At 36.6% G+C, this 19,592-nt stretch overlaps 1 protein-coding gene across 2 annotated transcripts in view; it reads right to left on the bottom strand.

The window, feature by feature from the left end:
• TRAPPC12 (trafficking protein particle complex 12) overlaps positions 1 to 19,592 on the bottom strand; it is a 157,781-nt gene that overhangs the window by 131,203 nt on the left and 6,986 nt on the right. For both annotated transcript variants that reach the window (XM_036751096.1, XM_036751095.1), the window contains exon 2: positions 5,227 to 6,462. In XM_036751096.1, coding sequence (XP_036606991.1) covers positions 5,227 to 6,456 — 1,230 coding nt within the window. In that variant the 5' untranslated portion in view covers positions 6,457 to 6,462. The remainder of the gene's footprint in view (positions 1 to 5,226; positions 6,463 to 19,592) is intronic.

Here is a 19,592-nt window from a genome sequence, read left to right on the forward strand (position 1 = left end):
GAATGAGTGAACCTTGCTCTCATCAGATTTGACCTGAGGAGAGAATAACATACACACTCAAATGGGTATCTTCCCCACAGGAAAGGAGGAAGGAGATAAAAAAGAGGGGGTGATAGAAGGGAGGGCAGATAAGGGAAGGAGGTAATCAAAAGCAAACACTTTTGAAAAGGGATAGGGTCAAGGGAGAAAACTGGATGTAGGGGGATAGGGCAGGAAGGAGCAAAATACAGTTAGTCTTTCACAACAAGAGTATTGTGGAAGGGTTTTGCATAATGATACACATGTGGCCTATGCTGAATTGCTTGCCTTGTTAGGGAGGGTGGGTGGGAAGGGAACAGGAGACAGAATTTGGAACTCAAAGTTTTAGAAACAGAAGTTCAAAAACAACTGGGAAATAAGATATACAGGCAACAGGGCATAGAAATCTATCTTGCCCTATAAGAAAGTAAGGGAAAAGGGGATGGGGGCGAGTGGGGTGACAGAAGGGAGGGCTGACTGGGGAACGGGGCAATCAGAATATATGCCATCTTGGAGTTGGGGGGGAGGGTAGAAATGGGGAGAAAATTTGTAATTCAAACTCTTGTGAAAATTAATGCTGAAAACTAAAAATATTAAATAAAATTTTAAAAAAAATCAAGATTTTGATCCAAAAAAAAAATTTACTTAACTAGCTACTGGCAGCACTAGCAAGTCCATCTCCTAATTACCAGTTCAGAGCCCTTTCCATTTGATATAAATAGATCCTGACACTCCATCTCCAACTCCAAAACATTTTCACCAGCTGAATGCTCTCCCTTCTCATCTACATCTCTGGGTTTCCTTCCAGTTTCAGCTCAAGTTCTATCTTTTGCAAGAAGACTTGCTCAGACCTGCTTAATCCTAGCGTCCTCCCTCTGATACTTTCCCCAATTTATCCTCTGTGTATGTATATATTTATGTGTTTGCGCATGTGTATATATATACACATACGTATGTAATATAGTTGTTTGAATGTTGTTTTTCCCATTAGACTGTGAGCTCCTTAAGAACAGGGATTTTTTTTTTTTGCCTTTCTTTGTATCTCCTGTGCATAGCATGGAACATATTGTGCACTTAATAAATGCTAGCTGAATGACTAACTGGTATGGATTTTAGTTCTCTGAGAAAGCCCTCTCTGCACCTCAAAAACCTTTCATCTACTTCCTGAAGTCCGCAATTATAATATTTTCATTTTTATTGCTTTGGCAGGAGGTTTAATTTTTTATTAAAATGATTCCTCCTCACCTCAATGTTAATACTTTAAGCTCTATCAGTTACTTATACCTATATGTGAAGGAACTGATGAAGAAAGGCAGGAAGGAATCTAAATGAACACTGAATTAAGAGTCTGGATTCTAGTTCTGTTCTTTTTTTTTCTTTTCTTTTTGCTGGCAGGGGCGAAGGAGCCTGGACCTATGATTTCCTTATTGCGTTGATCAACCAGTGTGGAAATGTCTTCCATTGATGCAGATGACTAATTTGTAGTCTGAGAGTTGTTTGTGGGCATATAGCAAGTATGACTTGAAAGAAGGGCTTCCTGACTGATTCCAAAGGCCTATCATTCTATTTATTTAGAGACATGCTGCTACCACAATGGATGACCTTTTAGACAATTCACTTAACTCTCTGGACCAGTTTCCTCACATGTTTGAAAAAGAGAAAGGGAGAAAGGGAGAGTATTTTGAGTAGCTGATATAATAAATGTTGGTTGAAATGAATTGAAAGGCTTGGACTTGATGACCTCTAAGGTTTCTCCTAGCTCTAAAGCTTTGCCAGTCTATCTGCAGATAGACTGCATCATGATGGATCCCCAAACTTTGGGGAGGAGAAATTTTTTAATTTTCCCTAAACCTTGAGATTCCCAGGGGATGTTATGAGGAATCCTATAAAGTTCCTAATAATAAGGAACAAGAGGATCATAGTCTCTGAATAGAGCAGAAGAATAAATGCTACCACCACCCATACTTTCCATCCCAATGAAAATACTAGCAAGTCTCAGAGGGGCAGTTCAATGGTAACTAGCTTAGAGAGTTGTGTCAACAGGCAATCACAACTTCATGAAACTTACTTGAAAACCAGGTTTATTACAAGACATGGCCATGCATGTGGAACCCAGAGTTCACAATTTGTACAGAAGTTTGCATTTGTATAATAGTACAATAAAGGAAGGAGGAGGAAACACAAATCTCCACTTAAAGGGGTGTAGTATGGGAGGGGGAAAACTATAGTAAAGGTGGTAAAAGGACAAAACCCCTTCCAAAGAGGAGCAAGGCAATGGCAAAAGCTACATTCTTTTCTCTTGGGAACTGCTAGACGATGAAGATAGGATGGTCTGCTTATCTACAAGGGTCCCAGCTGCACAAGCAATTTCTCAGCCTAGTGCAGGACACACAGGAGTACAATTTGGAATGTAAACATATTGCATCAACCGGGGGGGGGGGGTGGGCTTTGTCTTTCACATTCAGGGCCTCCTAAATGCTCTGAGTCCAATGTTTCTGGACAACATGCAACTCAAAAAGACAAGTTCAGGGGAGCCCTTAAATAGTCCTTAACACTTGCTAGGTAAGAATCTAAAACCCACTGGTAGTTCCCAGTGTACCTGTGGGGTATATTTGAATTAGATTACCTCTTAGGTCTCTTCTAGCTCTAAAATGATAGGATTTTTAACACCAATATTTGGCATTTTTAAAAATTTGCTCTTCTTTTTCATAAAGAAACCTAGTAAGCTAATTTTCCAATTATCTATTTTCAGATAAATCTGTGAATTATTTCCTCCTATCCTCCAGTTCTCTATTTTTTTAAAGAGGAGAAAAAAGTAATTCATGCATATTTGGATGAAAATGGATTTGTTTCTCTTTTGGGTTAGTATAAATATATGAAGTTTTCAACTAGTTATCTAAAAACTCCTCTAACTCATATTATCATTAATCATTTATTTAAAAAGAAAAAATGATATACGTTTCAAGCTTTCAGAGTTTTTAAGAAAATGGCAAAAAAGTTATCAATAGCTAGAAAATCTGTAAAGAAAACTCAAAATATATTTAGAAAAATCAAAGCATAAGCTACTTTTAAACTGAGGCAATATTTTCTTGATAGGCTTCACAAAAGCAGAGCCATGGAAATTAAAAAAAAAATTTTTGTACAATCTTAAATGTTTAAGCACGTAAACTTATTTTGATTCAAGGTATCTTAAAAGTCCTTTTGTTTTATCTAGGAAGGAAGAAAATGCTTATGCAGGGTGGTTTTGTGGCTGCTGGGCCACATACTGCATGAGCAAACATTTGTTAATCTAGCACATTCATTATATGTGAAAGGCAGATATTATTTTGGGAAAAGTTCTCTGTTAAAAATTTCTATTTACCAGGATGTTTCCCAAGCAACCACTTTGATTTGCAAGAGCAAAAGAAGATGCTATGTTAGGATTTAAAGGAAATAAAAATTCGATTCAATTCCCTCATAACTGGCCTCTGAGTATAGGAAGGGTAACATTATAGGTTAATGGGAGATTAACTGAATATCTTACTTATCCAGGAGTAAGACCATTTGAAAGTACACATAGCAGCCATTAAGCCACAAAAACTGCTGTCACGAAGTATTTATATATTTTATTTAGTAGGAAAGGAGTGGAAACGCTTATACTTTCCATCTACCTTAATTTGATAAGAGAATTCTAATGTTTTGGTTATTCCCTGGCAAATTTCAGTTCTATCTTAAGTTGCGACTAAGGTAGGCAGACAGTAGAAATGACTTACGAGAAATTATAACACGATGGGGAAAATTCTAGTGGAAGGCAAAGCCGTAGCAAAAAGGTAAGGCATAGCCATAGCACAAAGGGATGGTAAAGACTAAAAACCATTGCAAGAGAAGAAGTATGCAATAAAAACGCTCAGCAGCCCAGGGAAATTGAATGAATGGACAAACTAAATCACAAACCAAAGCACAATAATTGCTGTTCATAATAATGATGGCACCTGAGAAAAGGTGTTTGTTTGTGAAGAAAGCATTTTGTAAATTACAAAGCACTATGGTATTTAACATATTTTAGAAAGATTTCCATCAAAAGTGATTAAAATAAAATGTTTCAGAGATTAAAGGACTATGCTTCAGTTACCTAGAAAATTAATTCACTCAAAACACCTCATCCCCAGAATATTCTGAATACTTCAGGTTTACTGTACATTCCTCTGTAGAAAAATGAATAGTAATAGGACTCAAGAATCTGTCTAATCAATTGAACTGTAAACATAATTACTTCATGACTCCCTGACTTACCTAATTTGAGTCAGTGATAACAATAATAGTTGACATTTAGCACTTTTAATTTTGAAAATTCCTTGAGATACATTATTTCATTTAAGTCTGTGTGGTACTCCTATCACTATTATTATACCCATTTTTCAGATGAGGGAGAGCAGTCTCAGAGGAATTGCAACTTGCCCTTCATCTTGCAACTGCTAAGTGTCAAAGCTCCAATTAGAGTACAGATCCCTCCTAACTCAAATTCCAGAACTCTTTCTGCCAGTGTCTTGTAGACACAAAATGAAGAACTTGAAGAGTAAGGCTAGTGTCTCGTGGCTCTTAATCTAGGTACAGGAAAATGGGTACTAGATCTATGGGAATTAAGACTAAAAAAGTTCTTGCCCTTAAAATATCTTGTTATAACTGCCAAGGAAATGGCACCCATTTCACCATGGATGAGCAAGCCAGTATCCTATAAGTAGCTTTAATAAATTATAATATTCCAGGGAAATGAATTTATCACTATCTAATACCCAATTTTCCCAGTTACAAAACTGCTGTTCATATTTTATAAAAGCAACTAAATAATTAGATAATTTTTAGCTCAGTGTTTCCTAAACAAATTTAGCTACAGAATACTTTGGAGCATGAAAAATACTTATGCAGCCCAGAAATGCTGATCTGGAATAGCTGAGGGATAAAGGGCCTACTCTAAGGCCTCACTATGGTTTGAAGGTGATATTAGCCATTTGAGGAATATACCAGCAGACTAGTCCTACCAAACTAGAGTGGCTCTGAGTATGGACTCTATAACAGGCAGTATGACTGAGAAGTGACAATAAGTTTGAGAAGGCTCATCATCAGATTTGATACCAGCATAAATAAAATAATGGACACTCATAATTTCATTTTGAAAGGCTTCTATTAGCATAATTAATTAACCTTCTTTTCCTGATAGTCAACTCTTACCTGAATATTGTCAAATTTTAAGCCTGGCATTGTGAGATTCTCCTTGTCTATGAATACTGTGCTATATTGTTGAGTTGCTACAGAAATTAAAACATTTCTTGTTTCCTCACTGGGAAGCCAGGCATCATTTCTTCGATCTATTTCACTCATGTTCAGAGCTGTGGCAAAGGGGTCATCACTCCCTGCAAACACAGCCTGGATCTGTGAGAATGGCTTTGGAGACTGAGAAGTTTCTAGAGATGCTGTGGAAACACCAGATTCTGATCTTTCCATCCCCATGGAATAAGAAGGATCAGCAGAATCAGGAGAACTCTCTCCCACTGGGGTAGAAAGTGAGGAGAGTTTTTCTGGCACTGAAGTGCCTGCATTAGGATTACTGACAGAAATAAAAGTGGAGGTAGTAAACGAATCAAAAAAATCAGAAGCCAAGGAATTAGTATTAACAGTATCTCCAAAAAATTTGCTCAGGCTAGGACTTGGCTGAACCACTTGTGGTGGGGTCTTGGAAGAAGTTTCACTTGCACTGCTAAAACTAGGAGATTTCACCATCTGGGGTTCAAAGCCATCATGAAGGAACAACTGAGGCTGAGAATTAATTTGATTTGATTGGCTAAAAATGGTACACACAGGAATAGGATCATCTTTAGAAGACTGACTGGAAGAGATTTCTGACATCTGCTCCTCTGGGTTAGTTTTGTCATCACTTGGAACTGAGTCAATTGTCCCTTCATTTCCAAATATGGGCTCATCTTTTGTTTCTTCTTGAGTCAGCTCTTCTTTCAAAGATGCTCTGCTGTCACTGGTCATGTCAGAAATGTCTTTAGGTGTATCATCATGATCAGTTTCACTATCATTACTCAGTGTTACGATCTCTTCTTTATCTAGTACTTGCTCCAAACTGTGATCACTTTTGTCTTCTGCAGGTTCCACAATGTCTTGCAAGCAACCAAGTTCACCTGCATCATCTTCGCTGTTGTTGGGAGAATCAGAAATAATCACACTTTCCATCATGTGCTCATTAAGCTTATCTATGAAGTTATTTGAGTCCTCTGAGACAGTTTCATTCTCTTCAGACCCAAATTCATCTCCACCAAGATCAATAGTTTCTTCATGAAAAAGGAGTTGTCCTTGTTCTTCCTGAGTAACATGCTGAACTACACTTCTATTTTCTACTTCACCTGGAAGTGATTCTTCCTTTATATTCTGGGCAGAATCTTCTACATGTTCCATTGTACCCTAAAAAATAGCAAGTATGAGATTAATTTTATCAATTGTTTTTCAAGAGTCAGTATAATTTAAAGCTGAGTAAATAGATTTTTCATCTACAGATATTTAGTAAGAAGAATTTAATCAATAAAGATAATTTTGGGAAGGCATTATGATTTCAAGAGAACCCCCGCCCAGGGCTATGTGTTAAAGGCCTCATACTCAGCAGTCCTCAAAATGTGCAGTAGTTGCAAAATGTCATGTGAACTTAGATTTTAGATTTTATTAGACGACTATCATTAGAGTAAAGGTTTTAGATTTAGTCAGATGATTCGCATATATCAATAATAACATCAAACTTAAAAAACAAATATTTACTGAGAACCTATTCGCAAGGTGCTTTGTGAGTTGCTGGGGGTAAGGAGTGGGGAGATAAAGATACAGTCCCGAAGGAGTCAGGGGAATACATGACATTATTAAAAATATGAAACTCTAAATAAAGACAAATATAACATGTTATATAGCAGTGATAACACTTCAAAGTTTAAAAAGCAAACAGTCTTGTGAGCTAAGAGATCACATGGTCTGGGAGAACTGAAAGGGGGAGGAGGTAGGACTGGGACTAAGATTTGAAGACTAGGTAGGATATGGATGTGTATAGGCAGGGAGGAACTTGCATATTATAAGAGGAAATAGAAAGTGAGAGGTGTGGAAAAATGTGCAAAAACCACGTCTAAAATACATACATACTGGTGTGGCAGGTTTGTATAATGGAGTAACAGGAAAGAATGACGTAAGGGATAACTGCATCATCAATCATCAAGCATTTATTAAGTACCTACTAAATGCCAGGCACTGTGCAAGAGACAGAAAAACAAAAAATGAAACAATCCCTACTTACAAGGATCCTATAATCTTACTGGGGGAGACAATACATACAAAATAAGTTTTTTATAAAATAAATACAAAGTAGTTGGGCAGAATGGTTATTAAACAGCTAAGAGAATCAGGGAAGCCTTGAAGTAGAGGGTGGTATTTGAAGTGAGCCTTGAAAGAAGTGAGGAATTTTATGAGCTGATACAAGGAGGAAGTGCATTCCAGACATAGAGGTCAGATAAAGGAAGGGAAACAGGAAATATGAGGGCTGTGACCAAAAAACAGCAAGAAGGCCAATATGGCTAGACTTCAGAGTATGGGGAGGGGAATAATGCATAATGAGTGAAACTGAGGTAATATTTTATTCTAGAGGCAACTAGGAGCCACTGGAGTTTCTCGAGTAAGGAGATGACATGTTCAGATCTGTGTTTAAAGAAAATCACCTTAGCAGCTATGTGGAAAACATACTGAATATACTGGAATGGGGAGAGACCTGACGCAAGGAGCCCAAACAAGAGGCCATTTTAAAAGACTAGGCACAAAAAAAAAGACTAAGCAAGGTGTAATGAGGGCATCAACTATGGCAGTGGCTGTAAGCAGAATCAAAGATGAGTGTCACATTTATCACCATTCCTGGAACAAAAAACCTTGTTGACCCAGTATCCTCCAAAAGTTCTGTCCTAAGACCTTTTCTTTGTTTATGTACTTTTTTGAGGCATTTTATTACCTCCCATGAATTCAAATTATTACCTCTTTGCAGATGACTCTCAAATTTAGATATCAAACCTTATTCCCCTGTGAATTCCAGTACCAGGATGACACAGAAAGACATATGTTTTCAGCCATGAAAATGAAGAAATTTATTTTGCCAGACTCCGCAGTTATGTGTTCAGGGTTTTGTTTTTCTTTTTTTCTCTGCTTTATTATTTTAATTTGCTCAATGAGAAATAGTAGTAAGATGGATAGATTACTAAAAAAATAAAAACTAAACACATAAGTGTTTAAAAAATATTAAAGAACTTGAATTATAAAAGAAAAAGGTGTCTTTTAGGCTCCTATGGTCTTGTAGTAGCACCTGATTTACATAGGTTAAACTACTGTATGAAAAATGATGTCATTTGTTGTCCACTAATTTTTTATGAACTAATAACTAGTTTAAGTAGGTCAGAATTAAGTCGTTTAAATTGCAAGTCTTATCTTTTTCTAATTGTTTTTCTTCTAACTTTATTTTAATTTTGATCTTTGCTCTAACAAGTCAGTGCCAACAGTACGCAGTCAAAAATCTTTTCCTAACTATTAAGATATAATCAATTTTTGGTGTGATTTTATTTGGTGTTTGTCAAATCTGGACTCTCCCAATTTTTTTCCTTAGGAAAATAATTATGACATAGAAGCATGAAGTTTCTTTAAAGTTTATTAAATCTTTGGTTTTTCTCATTTCTTAATCCTGACCCATGCTATCCAACAGAATTCTTACCATCTTTACCTATTCCCAATCTGGCAGTGAAATCACCAAGAATCAATAGATACATTGATTAAATTTGGGAAGTCTTTTCAGGTTCTTTTGTAATTTCTCTAACTTTTATTTGGTGTATAAGCTACAATTACTTTTATGGTAGACTTTTTATAAACACTCACCATGGCACTGAAATGATGACTGTTCCATGAAATTATGTGTCTTGCTACGTTTAGACACATAATAAAGTCAACTCGGCCAACTCCATTCTGTACCTCTCCAAAGAATACCTATGTGCATCCTTTCATTTAGCTGAAATTTCTTTCTTCTGGTTTCATTTGTAACAAGTGTATTAAAATTTATATATGATTTTCTTTATTAATATGTTTAAGGAATTAAGAATCACTGGACAAGTAGTTCATATTTTGAATACCAGTAAAAAAATTAAAATTTGTAGATCACCTAAAAATGGTGTGATTCTCAGCTTCCTCTGCTCCCCCTTTTCCACAATTATATCACCATCACTTCATGTAAGGAATGGTATTGTGAATGACCAATAGCCATTTTGTCTTCTTTTTTGTTTCATAATTTCTCATGGTTATCCATCACTAGGTGGTCAGATTACTAGTGATTAGCTTATTGGTTGGTCTAGGTTGGTCTTGGGAAAGTAATTTTAATCTATTGCTTAGACCACTGAGTTAGATGTCTAGTAAGTAGACAACTAGATTTAGGAATCCATGAAAACCTGAGTTGAAATCTTGTCTCAGATGCTAGCTGTGTGACCCTGGAAAAGTCACAACCTCTCTGAGCTACTGTTTCCTCATCTATAGGCCTGGGTTAATAATACTCCTATTAAATACTTCACAGGGTTCATATAAGAATGAAAAGGAATAATAAAGGATGTCCCTCAAGTCTTAGTGCAGTTTAAAGATATCAGATCTTAACAGAGCTCTTATTATAGTTTAAATACAGTAAGACTTTTGGGATACTCCATACTATTGATAAAGTGTTCTATAACTCTACAATGCTATAATCTCACTTTGGTATAATTTGAGAAAGGCTGTATGGTTTAGTGGATGATATGCTGCAGACGAGTTCTCATCTGGGACCTACACTAGCTACGTAAGCCACTAAACCTTTCCAGATTTCTGCTGTGTCATTTGTAAAGTAAGGATAATAACAGCACTGTTATAACAGGGCTATTAAATGAGATAATATATGCACTGTGTAAATGTGAGCAATTATTATCATTCCATATATATGTAATATATATGTATATATGAAAGGTTATTATTATAGATACATAATTTTGGAAAGAGGCTACTCTGGATACACAGAGGAACCAGTCTGAGGTGCATATGGCTTTTCCATTAAGCTCTTCCACCTGCATGCATATGTACAAACTGGGGTTCCCAGAAGCAGAAGGGGTATGGATTATATTTTAAAATAAGAAATGGAAAAGCAGCTGTGTGCTTTAATATTCTTTTTGCCCATGATCTGAAGATCAACTGTATGCCATCAGTTCATGCATAAGTTTAGTTATAAGAAATTATAATAAATGTTAAAAGTACACTGGCAAAAAGCTTTTTTGCCATAGTGATAGTTTGTAAAGTCAATTTAGATTTAGAAAGCCAGTATTTTTTTTCTTTTTAAGAATAATTTCAAGGGAGAGAAAAGTTATCTTAAGCACAGCTGTGGAAGAGCAGCAATCTAAAACCTAAGAGATAAGGGAAATCTGTTCATCAGAGATATGAGGAAAAAGGGAACCTTCCAGAAGATCATCATACACTAAAGTTCATAGGAATAAGACTTAAAAACAAGTTTCTAAATTCTTCTAAAAACACAACAAAGGAAACTGAAAAACAATCACAGTGAAAAAAGGTGACCGGTCATAGGTCAATTATGAGATAAATCAGGAAATAATTACAAAGAAGGCAATAAATGCCTCTGTTTAAGTAGAAACAAAAAGTTACTAAGGGCTGTAAGACCTTAGGAATGGAGAAGGCAGAGGTTAAGACTTATGTGTGGAAAATACTTATTACTGTAATTTTTTAGAAAAGCCAGGTCAAAAAGCCAAAGTAAAAGGATATAAGGAAGTCATATACTTTTCCAATCATATGATTCAGAAAGCAGTAAGGAGGCATACAACTAACTGGCTCTTCACAACTATTTTCACACAAGCAAATTTTTCCTTTACTTGAATTCTTTCTTAATCACATAAATCACTTTTAACTTTCTTAATAATATTAAAAAAAAAAACCAACTAACTATGCCTGATATTTCAGGTACCAGGCTTCCATGGTATCCAGCACTTTCAATACATGCTGCTTACTATATTTGGTGCATATTAATGTGAATTCACATTTTACTATAATAGCAATTGGGGCGGAGGGCAAAATAATGAAGCAACAGACATCACCACTTAGTGTGGGCAGCAAAGGTGGACTGGCAGGAGACTCCTGGGGCTTCTTAGGCATAGCCATAACTGGTTCAACTTCTGGTTCTACTTTTAAAAACCTGGGAGGGCAGAAGGAATTGGGCAAGGTGGTGGTGGTGGTGGTGGTGATGGTAGTAGTGGTTTCTGGGGGCACTGTTTACATCCAAAGTATGGCAGGAAATTAACTGAACACTTTCCAAAAGATACTTGAAGACCCCAAATCAGACTTCAGACCTAACACAACACTTTAAAAAGTATCTTTCCTTGCAAGCTGAACAATTTGTCTGGCTCTCAGGCAAACTGGTCAAGCCCTGGCTTATAGTATTGATGGAATGCTAAATGTGGGCCACTTAAGTCACACCTGATAAGCCAGTCAGTCATTAAACTTTTGTGAAGTCAACAATCAGTCATAATGTAAGATTACAGGGGTCCATGATATTCACAGTTAAATATTCACAACTTCAGTGAATATTTAACTATAGCAAAATAGGGCAGAAAAAACAATACACAAATGATATGTTAATAAGCTAAAATAACTTAAAGAGAAGAATGAATTTCCACTATTTAAACAGTATGAAACCACCCACTTTGAGGGATACCTTGAAGACTATCTAAAACAGCTAGAGTCTAAGATCCTTATAGGAAACCCTGGTACAATACCTGATGAAACACAAAGATGCTGAAGACTTGTAGACACTTCTGGCCAAGATGGCTGCCTGAATAGGAAGCAGGCCACCGGGGTCTCAAATACTTACTCCAGGAAAAACCTTAAGTTTGAAGAAACTACAATGACTTCTTTGACCCCCAAATTGTATAAAAACATTTCATTCTCATCACAAAGTCAGCACCAGCACAGGGTAGCTTGTCCGACTAGAGAGAGTCAGAGAAATGTGCAGCCAGCAATGCTCTGGAGGCAACAAGAGTAGAAAGTTCCCCTGAGAATGCTCCAGGGTAGGGGACCTCAGCCTCTAAGAGCAGCATCATCTATATTGATGGCCCAGACCCATAGCCTCTGAGGTTCCCTAATATTTTATCCTGAGATACTAGAAAAGATTCTGAAGATGCATATGGCACTGAACTAGAGTCCAAGAATCTAAGGAAAGACCAAGCATCTCATCTAAGAGCACAGCAGGGGGCAGAACCTGGACCTAGAAAAAGCCCCAATTCAGGAGCTAAAGTTGGAAAGATGAGTAAATTAAAGAAAATGCCATCCAGCATCAAAAATTATTGCCATTCTAACACCATAATAACTACAAGCAAAGATTCAAAGGGCAAAAAAGTTTTCTCAAGGACTATATGAATAGTTCCAGAAGAATTTAATAGCTTAAAAAATGAAATAAAATGTCTGAAGAAAAGAAATGGAAGGAGAATAAGTAGCTTAGATGAAAAAGCAGTAAACCTTATCCACAATACAGACTCCCTGAAAACCAGAAGAGACCAAATAGAAGTCAATGACTTCCATTAAACAGAAAGAAATAACAGAACAAAATAAAAAGACAGAAAGAATAGGGAAAAAAAATGTAAGGTATTCAGTGCCCAAAATAACTGACCTGGAAAACAAATCAAGAAGAGATAATGAAAGAATCAGTCGGACTCCTTGAAAAACCATGATTTTAAAAAAAGCCTAAACCCTAAATCTCAAAAAAAAAAATCATAAATGAAAATTTCCCAGATCTATTAGAACCAAAATGTAAAGAAAGCAAAGATAACAAGAATGTGCCAATCATTTCCTGAAAGGAACCCTGAAAGGAAAGTTCCAGGAATGTTAACAGATAAAATTAATTGCAAGTTTCCATAAAGAAGGCATTAAAGTACCAGGGAATTACAGCCAGAATCACACAAGACCTGGTAGCTTCTTCTAAAAACGAGAGAAGATCTTGGAATACAGTGGCCCAAAAGGCAAATATAGGCCTCCAAGAAAAAATAACTTACCTTACAGAAGTAAACTAGATCTCTAAGGATTTTCAAGAATTTGTAATGAGAAGACTTAAGCTAAGGAGGAACTGTGAAATACAAACAAGACTCCAGAGAAACCTAGAAAGGTAAATGTATTTGAGCAACTGGGAGGGGCTATATGATGATACAATGCTAAAATTATAATAGAGGGAGAAGACACTTGTGTCCCTTCAGATGACATTGAGGGTTAATAATTAAGAAAAACAGAGGTCCTGAGGGTAGATTGGTTCTACTCTGAGGGTCTGAAAAGAAGAAAGAGAAGGGAGAGTAAAAGGAAAACGACACTACTCATACAAAGTAGGAAGGGGGTGGAACTTGCCACTTATAACTGGGGTACACAAGAATGTACAAACACAGATGAAGGGGTGGGGACAGTAGGCATGAGATAACTTTACTTTTATCTTAAACAAATAAAAGACGATTGAACATATTCATACACAAAGTCTATTACAGAAGTACATCAAATTCAATAGGGAAACAAATGGGAATTAAGAGAAAATAAGACCAGAGAGGTATTATCTCAGAAGGTGTCTTAGATTGCTACTTAGATAACTGGGGAATGACTAAACAAATTGTATATGAATATAATATTATTGTGCCATAAGAAATGATGAAAGAGATGATTTCAGAGAAACCTCAGTAGAGCAAGAACTGATGAGGAGTGAAGTAAGTAGAACAAGTAAAACAACTGACACAAAGACAACAATGTTGAAAAGAAAAACAACTGTGAAGGACTTATGAACTGACCGCCCATGTCTCTAGAGGAACCATGTATGATGAGGCCTATTGCCTTTCTCCTTACAGAGAGGTGATGGAAGAAGGTATACAGACACACATTTTTTTTAACATGGCCACTGTATAGATTAGTTTTTCTTGATTATACTTATTTGTTACAAGGATTGCCCACCTCTCCCCTCAATGTTAATTGAGGCAGGGGAAAAGTGGAATTAGGGCAAAAGCTTTAGCAACAGTGATACCAAAAAAAGTGGGTCAATGTAATTTTTTTTTTAAATGCACAGAAGTCAGTTCAGAAGAAAACACAAACAGGACCATTCTGAAAGTAGTGTGTAGAATTTATTATATATATGTGTGTATGTGTATATATACATACATACACATATTTAAATAAGCTCTATGACACAGATTAAGCTTCATATAGAATCTTTTTGTGTTCTGCTATATTATGAAAGGCACTTAAGTGGCTCAGTGGATAGAGTGCTGGGCCTAGAGATAGGAAAAGCTGAGTCCAAATGTGAACTCAGATATTTACTAGCTGTGTGATCCTGGGCAAGTCACTTAATCCTGTTTGCCTCGGTTCCTCAACTGTAAAATGAGCTGGGGAAGGAAATGGCAAACCCCTCTAGTCTCTTTGGCAAGAAAACCCCAAAAGGGGTCACCTAGATTCAGGCACTGTTCTCAGCATCCCCAGGCAACAATCTAGGACTATGAATTACAGAGCAAGTGGTGGTGATTTGCATGATAGAGGCAGTTCCTTCACTGGGAATTCAGCATGGTAAGGCTGGTCCAAAACAAAAACGGGTTAAGTTATAAAACCCTTTTATTTCCACGTCAATGCCTTAGATAGTGTTGTTGTTGTTTGTCCTTCATTCCCGAAGAGGACCATGGCATCAGGAAGGTGATGCTATGACCTGCAAATGTACTGGATTACAGTGAGGGAGGGCTGTGCAAAATCATCAGCCTTAATTTCTCCTTCAGAGCCATCTGGGTCCAGTGGCAAAATATAGATCACGAAGACCGGAGCTGGATCTGTGCCTAGACTGTGTAAGCACTCGATAAACGTATCTTCCACATTTTCTAACGATGATAGAGATAGATACCATATCATGGTCTACATGGGACTGCTACAAGATAGGAGTGATAATTAGTAATTACATAGGGTTGTTTTAGGACTTTTAAAGACTATGTATGTATATACGTATGTTCATAAAATCTCATTTGATCTTCACCATATTACTGCAGGGAAGGCATCTTGTTATGGATGAGCACACTGAGGTTCAAAGATGATAAATGACTTGCTCTCAGTCTCATAGCTTTAAGCACCAGTGGAATTTGAACCCAGGACTTATGTTACTCTAAGTCTTGCTCCGTTTCTACAAGATCATGCTGACTCTATAAGATAATAACCAAAGTTTGACACAGGTGAAAAAATCTTTTCCATTAAAGTCATACTACCCATTGAATTGGCAAAGTGTTACTGACAGTATCTACATACCATGGTCCTTGAATTCTCTCCTCACATCTTTACAAACTTAGTAACAGAAGGGTTGATGTTGAGCTACATGATGCCCTTATGATCAAAGGGACTTTACTTTCAAGGCCACTGATTCTAAACTTCTCATTTTGCTATCAAAGAAACTGAAACTCAGTTGCTTTGCCTAAGGCCACAAGGTCACGAGGTCATAGAGAGTTGAAAGAGACCTTAAATGTCAATTAATCAGAAAGTATTTATATTCCAGCTACTGTGTTAAGTACGTAATGGGGGTACAAAGACAAAGTAAAATGAAATGCAATAAAATAAAACAAGGATACTGTAACTGTCATCTGGGACATGCAAACATTTTTCCGATGAAGCAACAGAGGCCCAGAGCTGCTAAGTGACTTAAGGTAGCAGAGGTAGTGAATAGTAATGTCAGGATTTGCATTCAGGTCCTTCGACTCCAAGTCCAGCACTCTTTCCATGGCATCTGGCTGCTTCACACAAGATAAGAGAACATACCTCTTATCACTCTGCAGTTATCCAAGATTTGGTCTAACAGTTTATGATTATTTATACGTGCAGTCCAAATAACTAAACTTGTTTGTTCCCAATAAGGAAAAATTAAACAATGGGACACATTCTTCTTTCCAGGTACTAAAGAATAATTTTATTAGAGACTGTAGGATGAGCAAGATTAACCTTATTTCCAATACCGCTCCACGTCTTTTTTTTTAATAATTACTAAACCAATAAATCAGGGGAATATTGTAACTATATCTTACCTAGAGTTTAGCAAAGCATTTAATAAAATACTGCATCTTATTATGCAAAAGAAAGATGTGAATTAGATAGTGGTACAATTAAATTGATTCTAAACTGGATGAATGGCCAGACTCCAAGGGTAGTTGTTAATGGTTTGATGTCAGTTTGGAAGGAGGTCTCTGGTGGAGTGTGCCAGGGATCTGAGCTTGGCCTTGTGCTGTTTAACATTTTTATAAATGAGTTGGATAAAGATAGCATGCATGTCAAATGTGCATATGACACAAAGTTGGGAGAGCTAACAGAGTGGATAACAGAGTCAGGATCTAAAAGGATCTTGACAGGCTAGAGAGAGATGCAGCTGGAACCAGATAAAAATATAACAGGGAAATGTTTAAAAAAAATTAAAACACAACACAGATAATGTTAATTTGTGGTTTTCTAAGTCAATCTGCAGCCTATAGGGATCCATTTCTATTTGAGTTTGACCCCACTGAGCTAAAGCACTGGGCTGCACTGGACTTGGAGTCAAGACTTAGGTTCAAATATCACCACGGATTGCTCAATTAGTCAATTAGTCCTGAATGGGAAATATAGATAAGATGATAGTACAATTAGACAAATTAAAAATGTTGACCAAATCCAAATTTTTATTTGAATTTGCACAGCATATTTCCATTGGGTTGGAACCAATTACCATATAATTATAATTATTATAACCTTTGATAGTAAAAATTTGAATATGTACAACTATTTCAGGGGATTCATTATTTGTATTGACTACAGTCGTTAACGCTTAGGCATCAATTTGGAAGGAACCCTCTGGTGGAGTGCTTCAAGGAACTAAGGAAGAAAAAACACTTATTAAACAGCTACTATGTGCCAGGCACTATACTAAGCACTTTACTAATATTTCATTTGATTCTCAAAATAAGAGGCAGGGGCTACTATTATCCCTATTTTATAGCTGAAGAAACTTATTAGCAGACAGAGGTTAAGTGACTTTCCCAGGATTGTGGGCTAGTATCTAGATCACATTTGGGTCTTCCTGACTCCAGGACCAGGACTCTTTCCACTGGGCCATTTAGCTACCTCTAAGGAGCTTTAAATACCTGTACTTCTTTCTGTACCATGTAACATGTTTTCAATGGCTTGGATAAAAGCACAGATGGTATGCTTACCAAATGTGGAGAAGATACCAGGCTGGAAGGTATACCTAGCATGCTGGAAGAGAATCAGAATGTAAAAAGATCTTCACAGGCTTATACCCTGGGTTGAATCAAATAGGATTACATACAATAAGGATAAATGTAAAGTCTTACACTTGGGTTCAAAAAATTGAATTCATGGGGGAAGGTTAGGTAGTTGGTCTGAAAAAGATGCAGGGCTTTTAATGGTCTCTAAGCTCAATGAGTCAACAAATATAACAGAAAAAAAAAACAAAAAAAAAACAACCCAAAACTAATACACATTGAGACTGCATTAAAAAATGAAGAGTGTCCAAACATTCCATTTGCTAACTCCATTCTTCTGTGACTTATGTCTAATACTTTTTAACATCCATATTATTTTTCCCATCTTTCCTGAATGCTTGACTTCCTTCAAGACTCAGCTAAAACTCTATATTCTACAGGAGGCCTTTTTTGATTGTCTTATTGGTAGGTGTCTCCCTGAGATTATCTTCCATCTACTCTGTATATAACTTACATGTACGTAGTTATTTACATATAGGTATTACCCATTAGAGGGTTCAGTTCCTAGAGGGCAGGTACTGTTTTTCCCCGTTTTTGTATCCCCAGTGCTTAGGACAGTGCTTGGCACATAGTAGCCCTTAGTAAATGCTTGTTGACTATTTATTGAACTTTAATCTAGATCAGACTACATCTGGAATACTATGTTCAGTTCTGGGTACCAGATTTCAAGAAGAACACTGATAGGTACAGTCAGCATTTTAAAAATGTTGACTTGATTAGTTGGAGGATAATCCAGATGGTTAAGGATTATTATTTATGTCATTTTTGGAGGAACTAGAAATATTTATCCTTATGTAAAGATTTAGTGTGGCATTATAGCCATCTTCAAACATTTTAAAGTTTTCCATGTAAAGGAATGATTAGGTTGATTCTGGTTGGCTCCAGAAGGAATAACTAGGAGAACTAGGAAATTACAGATGGTAAATGTAGGTTCTATGTAAGGGAAAGAAAAACATTGTAATTTACAATTAGAACTTTTCAAAAGTGTAATGGACTATTTAGGAGGAAGCTAAGCTTAGATGGCCATATGTTGGGGATACTGAACAGGAATTCTTGGTCAGATATTGATTGGAGTACATGGTCTCTGGGGTTCCCCTCTAACTCCTAAGATTCTGATTGCTTTGTGCAATCAAGGAGTAGTAGACAAAGGAAGGAGTATTAGATTTGGAATCTTAACATCTAGCATTGAATTTCAGCTCTGTTACTTATTCATTACCTATATGATTTTAGGAAATTGACTTAACCTCTCCAGGCCTCAGTTTTTCTTATTTGCAAAAGGAAGGGACAGGAGCTGCGATATCTTCACCATTGACCTTCTGGAATTAGGCATCAATTAAGAAGAAAACATTCAGCATGCATTTAGAAGATGGCTTAGACCTTCCAAATTTGCTTTACCATCTCCTCTCCTCTTTAGAAACGTAAGACATATCTCATTCATTCAATGGCTAAACTTCTGGCAACCTTAACTATCTGGAACTTACTCAGTTGCTAAATGAAAAGGGTCTCTAGATTGTAAGGAAATAAATGCCCATAAGTCCAAGCAGATGCTACCATCAACAAGGGGTCCATTGACTTAGAACATCAGGTAAAAATAGACTTATTGGTTTAAAAACCTTGATTATCCAGTTTTCTCTGGAGACCTTTGTTCTTCCAAGGTTTTAGGATATGAAAAGTAATAGTGAAGGGTGACAGGGTTAGAGTTTGCTGCTGGAATACAATACACTTTAGCTGACAGGTTGGGGGAAACAGAAGAACATTTAACTTTTAGAGTTTAAAAACCAACTCCAATTGAAAAGGGCTCCTAGGCTTCAAGGAAAACAGCTGTCAAATAACCCATGGATATTTGAGTGTGGGTAAATTCCAAGAGAAAAGCTAAGCATCATACATCTTAAGATTCATATACATATATAACATCACAATGCAGAACCGAAACTGATGCCATGAGGATACCTAGAGTCTTGTGACTCCAAATAGTTTGAAAACTTTACCTTGACTCTTTTACCTAAACCAGCTACTATCCAGTTTTTTTACACCTCTTCAGGGCTTACACACAATACTTGCACCACCACATTATAACACATTCTCTCCTTGAGATTTTACAATCTGATTTTTCTCCCTACTACTCCGATGAAACTTTTCTCAATTGTACCCAAATTGATCTAGTTACTCAGTGTGATGCCAATCAAAATACCAAAAAATTATTTT

This window comes from Trichosurus vulpecula, chromosome 3 (assembly GCF_011100635.1).
Source record: "Trichosurus vulpecula isolate mTriVul1 chromosome 3, mTriVul1.pri, whole genome shotgun sequence".
NCBI lineage: Eukaryota > Metazoa > Chordata > Mammalia > Diprotodontia > Phalangeridae > Trichosurus > Trichosurus vulpecula.